This window comes from Salvelinus sp. IW2-2015, linkage group LG11, assembly GCF_002910315.2.
Source record: "Salvelinus sp. IW2-2015 linkage group LG11, ASM291031v2, whole genome shotgun sequence".
Taxonomy (NCBI): Eukaryota; Metazoa; Chordata; class Actinopteri; order Salmoniformes; family Salmonidae; genus Salvelinus; species Salvelinus sp. IW2-2015.
The window spans coordinates 28,591,508-28,597,507 of record NC_036851.1 but is presented as its reverse complement, the minus strand read 5'-3'; the positions used below and the strand labels follow the sequence as shown (position 1 = coordinate 28,597,507).

Here is a 6,000-nt window from a genome sequence, read left to right as displayed (position 1 = left end):
CCCTCCTACAGCCATGTCCAGTTACCTGTACATCGTGAAGTATGAGTTCCCTCTGGTCATCCAGGCCTTCCTGGGGGTCGACAAGCCATCAGGGTGAGTAACATAAAGCATGTTCTTTACAACAGTAACATAGAGGGCCACTGTTCTGAAACAGTTCTTAATGTATCAGGCAGTGAGGGGGAGGTGGCTGCCTGTGTTTTCATCCAGTTGGATGGATGGGCATTAAAGTTCAGCAGAAGGAGATATGATCCAACGGCATGTGAATTCCTCCAGTGATCCTGAGCCAGTGTTAAACCACCACAGGAGAAACCTCTCAGGTTAAGCCAATCAAATTTTAAGGTGCCAACTGGCACTGACAGGTCTGAAGCCCTTTGTCACTATGCCCCATGCAAAGCAGCTGGCCTGAGAACATCTGTGTGTGAGAACAACCCTGGGAGAAGAGGGCAGCCTGGCCACGCTGATACAGACACACATCATTACACAGCCAGGCTCCACGGCTGAAACGTGAACCAGAGGATAACACTATGTAGACTAGAGCAGGTTGCCTGATAGCACAAAGACAATGGCCTTTACCCTGAAACAGACTGGGTATACTGTAGCAGCCTCTATGCACTGTCTATACTCTGGTATATGGTGCCTGCCTGGCTTGTGTTGGTGTGTTATGTCCAGCTGTCAGTGTGTTTATGATGCTGACTGAACTGAATGATGTCCAGGAAATGTTTTACAGCTACAGAGAACGCCTCATATTCTCCGTCTGAATGACATTGTGTGTGTGTGAGCTTTCCACAGAACGAGCCATAGATCAATCAGCGCCCAAGGCTGTGTGTGTGTTTTACCAACCAGGCTGTCAGATATCTGCTCTTTGCCTGGAGTGTTGATACTGTATGTGGATTGAGAGTTTGTTTGTGTGAGTATGTTGTGGTTGATGTTTGTGTCTGGAATTGCTGTGGTGTGTGTATACATGCGTGTTTGTGTGTTCTGTGTGGTTCAGAAGGTCAGTCCCCTCTGCCCGTCTCTGTGATGATGTGTGACTGTGTCACATGGCAAGATGATTGGCTGGGGTGTAGGTGGGGCAGCTTGACACTGACAGCACAATAAACGGACCACTCTCACAGGTTACAACTCTAGAATACAGATGCTGGAATTCGCTGTCATAGAGAAAATCTGAAATTAACCTCCCCCACTGTCTCAGATGTGGTGGATTTGGTTAGTATTAGTAATCCAGTGGATTCTATGTGTCATGTATTGGCCTATTTCACTTGGGTGTAGTACACCTTGGGTGTAGTAGACTATGATTGGTCTGTCCCAGTATGCTAAGGGCATGGTGTGTCCCCACCCCAGTGACTGTCCAGTCCAGAACCTGCAGCCTCAGATGGGGCTGTGCTACCCACATTCTCACCCTCCAGTCCAGTCAGTGGTCACTAGAGACTCCACGTTCTCACCCTCCAGTCCAGTCAGTGGTCACTAGAGACCCCACGTTCTCACCCTCCAGTCCGGTCAGTGGTCACTAGAGACTCCACGTTCTCACCCTCCAGTCCAGGTCAGTGGGTCACTAGAGACTCCACGTTCTCACCCTCCAGTCCAGTCAGTGGTCAACTAGAGACTCCACGTTCTCACCCTCCAGTCCGGTCAGTGGTCACTAGAGACCCCAACGTTCTCACCCTCCAGTCCAGTCGTGGTCACTAGAGACTCCACATTCTCACCTCCAGTCCGGTCGGGTGGTCAACTAGAGAAAAACTCCACATTCTCACCCTCCAGTCCGGTCGGTGGTCACTAGAGACTCCACGTTCTCACCCTCCGTCAGTCAGTGGTCACTGAGACCCCACGTTCTCACCTCCAGTCCAGTCAGTGGTCACTAGAGACTCCACGTTCTCACACCCAGTCCACCCGTCAGTGGTCACTAGAGACCCACGTTCTCACCCTCCAGTCCAGTCGGTGGTCACTAGAGACTCCACACTTCTCGCCTCCAGTCCGGTCAGTGGTCACTAGAGACCCCACGTTCTCACCCTCCAGTCCGGTCATGGTCACTAGAGACCCCACTTCTCACCCTCCAGTCTGGTCAGTGGTCACTAGAGACTCCACGTTCTCACCCTCCAGTCCAGTCAGTGGTCACTAGAGACCCCACGTTCTCACCCTCCAGTCCGGTCAGTGGTCACTAGAGACCCCACGTTCTCACCCTCCAGTCCAGTCAGTGTCACTAGAGACCCCACGTTCTCACCCTCCAGTCCGGTCAGTGGTCACTAGAGACCCACGTTCTCACCCTCAGTCCAGTCAGTGGTCACTAGAGACTCCACGTTGTCACCTTCCAGTCCAGTCAGTGGTCACTAGAGACTCCACGTTCTCACCCTCCAGTCCAGTCAGTGGTCACTAGAGACTCCACGTTGTCACCTTCCAGTCCAGTCAGTGGTCACTAGAGACTCCACGTTCTCACCCTCCCTCCAGTCAGTGGTCACTAGAGACCCCACGTTCTCACCCTCCAGTCCAGTCGGTGGTCACTAGAGACCCCACGTTCTCACCCTCCAGTCCAGTCGGTGGTCACTAGAGACCCCACGTTCTCACCCTCCCTCCAGTCCGGTCAGTGGTCACTAGAGGCCTGGGGGAGACTGGTGAGGAAGGTGAGGAATGATATCACTGTGGCCCACTTGGCCAAGCTCTCTTATTATGCTCTCTCTTTCTTGGTCTCAAACACACTCATGTATGCACGCAAGCACACTCCTCTCTCATTCTCTCTGTTTCTCTCTCTCTCTCATAAGCTCTCTTGTTTATGTAGAGCATGATAATGTGTACGTGTGACAGATTTGACAGAGCCTTCTGATGAGTGTACTGTCTGGGTGCTTTGAAACTGATTGGATAGCTCAGTTTGCTGTGGGTCTTGTTAGAAAGTGGAGTAGCAGGCATGCTTAACTTCTTCGGGGTAGGGGGCAGCATTTTCACTTTTGGATAAATAGCATGCCCAAATTCAACTGCCTGCTACTCATCCTCAGAATATAAGATATGCATATTATTAGTAGATTTGGATAGAAAAACTCTGAAGTTTCTAAAACTGTTTGAATCATGTCTGTAAGTATAACAGAACTTATGTAGCAGGCAAAACCCTGAGGACAAACCATTCAGAATTATTTATTTTGAGGTCACTGTCTTTTCAATGAGGTTTCATTGAGAAACGAGATTTCTAAGGGACTTGTTTGCAGTTCCTACCGCTTCCACTGGATGTCACCAGTCTTTAGGAATTGGTTGAGATTTTTCCTTTTTGTAATGAAGAAGTACGGCCATCTTAAATGAGAGTCACTTGAAGTGGATTGTTTGAGAGAGGCACATTACCAGAAAAATTGCGTCAGTTTGTTTTCTTTTTGTATTGAACACAGATCATCCCGTCTTCAATTTGATCGATTATTAACTTTTAAAAGTACCTAACGTTGTATCACAAAAGTAGTTTGAAATGTTTTGGTAAAGTTTACATGTAACTTTTGATATATTTTGTAGTGACGTTGCGCAAGTTGGACGCTGTGTTTTTCTGGATGAAACGCGCCAAATAAATGGACATTTTGGATATATATCAACGGAATTAATCGAACAAAAGGACCATTTGTGATGTTTATGGGACATATTGGAGTGCCAACAAAAGAAGTTCGTCAAAGGTAAGGCAAGATTTATATTTTTATTTCTGCGTTTTGTGTCGTGTCTGCAGTGTTGAAATATGCTACTCTCTTTGTTTACTGTTGTGCTATCATCAGATAATAGCATCTTATGCTTTTGCCGAAAAGCCTTTTTGAAATCTGACATGTTGGCTGGAATCACAACGAGTGTAGCTTTAATTTGGTATCTTACATGTGTGATTTAATGAAAGTTAGATTTTTATAGTATTTTATTTTAATTTGGCGCTCTGCATTTTCCCTGGCTATTGGCCAGGTGGGACGATTGCGTCCCACCTACCTCAGAGAGGTTAAAGCGGCAGTCAGCAGTTATAACAATAACAAAGTGTAATCCCAACCTCTCTTTCAGGTAAAAGCTGAAGGATGTGGCTGGAGAAATGTAACTAATCTCTAATTCAAAGACAGAGCTATGGATGCAAGGACCATCCATGATATCAAAATTATACTCTTAACCATGTTTTGAGGCTATATAGTGTTTGTTTAGATTTACTTTGTTTACAAATATTGGAGTAAAACAAGCTAATATTTGGGGTTCTGATGAGATGTACAAAAACAAAAACTATTTCAGCAGATTTTATGTGTTTTTGTGCTTTTTTGTGTAGCTTTATTCGTGTGAAAAGACACATTTTTGTGCAACTTCATTCATAGGAAAATACATTTTTGGGGGACAAACAATCTTTTGAAAGTTATTAGAGCAATGCATGATGGGCTATGGTGTTCTACACTGACTTTTTTTGTGTACCACATTTATTTATATAAAAAAACAAACGTGTTAACAACCCAATATTGTAAATCAACCAGGTTATCACTGAAATAATTATAATATAATAGTAGTCTTACGTCGTTTTTATTTATTAATGCCAATACTGTTTTCTATGCTTGTTTTTGCTTAATACTTTGGGATACTGGTGCACTTGTAGTCAGAGAGGCCCTTTTTTCGTGAAGGCAACAGTAGGCCTACACGATTTTCTACACGGTTTTGTGGAGCCTACATTGTACAATTTTCTTCATAATGCATTTGATACAAGGCTTCTCTTTCTCATGTACATTACACCATTTCTTTCATAATGCATTTTATACAAGGCTATGTCGAATTTTATGAGGGTGGCCAGATTGGAGAAAAAATACAGATTTTTCATACTTTTTTTTGTGGTATCGATGAAGGTATTTGATTGGGGTATGGGGATACATTTTTATGATGGGAAATTATAATACACACCATAATACACACACAAAAACTCTTACACGGATATGCACACACTCACTTTGTTTGTAATCATGTTATAGCCAAGTCTTGACTTTTATATGAATAATTTTTTATAAAATATTTGTATCTTGTCATGTATTCATTATCTTAATTGGTTAAATGTTTGTAGTTTGCATGTTTCAGTAAAGATTAACATGGTTAAATAGTCGTAAAGCTCTGCTTGATTCAGCTTTTGGTATATTTGGCATTTTTATACATATTCTGTATTTCCACTGAAGAAAGCAATAATTAATCACCTCACTACTGTAAATATATGCACACCACCAATTATAAAACTGAAATCTCTCTCCGTAAATAAATTGTGAGAAATGCTCAGTCTGAAGCCATTTGGCAATGGGTTTCACAGCCCTATAATAATGATACAAGTTATATCAGCTTAGAAATTGTTTATTTACAACCTCTGGGGTATAAGATGTTGGGAATACTGGTATAGGAGAGTCTGAAATTAATGAAATAGCTTAACCCTAAGCTATGTTCAATGTCAGCAGAAATTTTCAGTGAGAAATGCTCAGTCTGAAGCTATTCGGCTATGGGTTTCACAGCCCTATAGTAATGATACAAGTTATATCAGCTTAGAAAGGGTTTATTTACAACCTCTGGGGTATAACATGTTGGTCAAAGTGTTATAGGAGAGTCTGATATATAACCCCTAACTTGAGTTGAGTCTTCGCCAATGAGAATCAAGAGGTGCCTAGCTTCTGGGGTCTAGTGGTTAGAGTATTGGGCCAGTAACCAAAAGGTTGCTGGATCAAATCCCTGAGCAGACAAGGTAAAAATCTGTCATTCTGCCCCTGAACAAGGCAGTTAACTCACTGTTTCCCAGGTGCCGAAGACGTGGATGTTGATTAAGGCAGCCCCTCGCACCTTTCTGATTCAGAGGGGTTGGGTTAAATGCAGAAGACAGATTTCAGTTGAATACATTCAGTTGGACAACTGACCACTTTCCCTTCATCCTTCATGACTGGCAAAGGCCTTGATTCTAGGCTGTAGAAAATCCTACATCCATTTCATTAGATCAGAACAGGATCGATTAACAGTGGTTCATATTGCTGGTTTGCATCCTAAAAAGGATAGCTGAGT

The 6,000-nt window shown here is 43.6% G+C and overlaps 1 protein-coding gene across 4 annotated transcripts in view; it reads left to right on the top strand.

Moving 5' to 3' along the window:
- Positions 1 to 6,000, top strand: part of LOC111970120 (sodium-coupled neutral amino acid transporter 3) — a 77,480-nt gene that overhangs the window by 47,399 nt on the left and 24,081 nt on the right. For all 4 annotated transcript variants that reach the window (XM_023996642.2, XM_070445617.1, XM_023996645.2 and 1 more), the window contains one exon: positions 12 to 93. In XM_023996642.2, the coding sequence (XP_023852410.1) occupies positions 12 to 93 (82 nt within the window). The remainder of the gene's footprint in view (positions 1 to 11; positions 94 to 6,000) is intronic.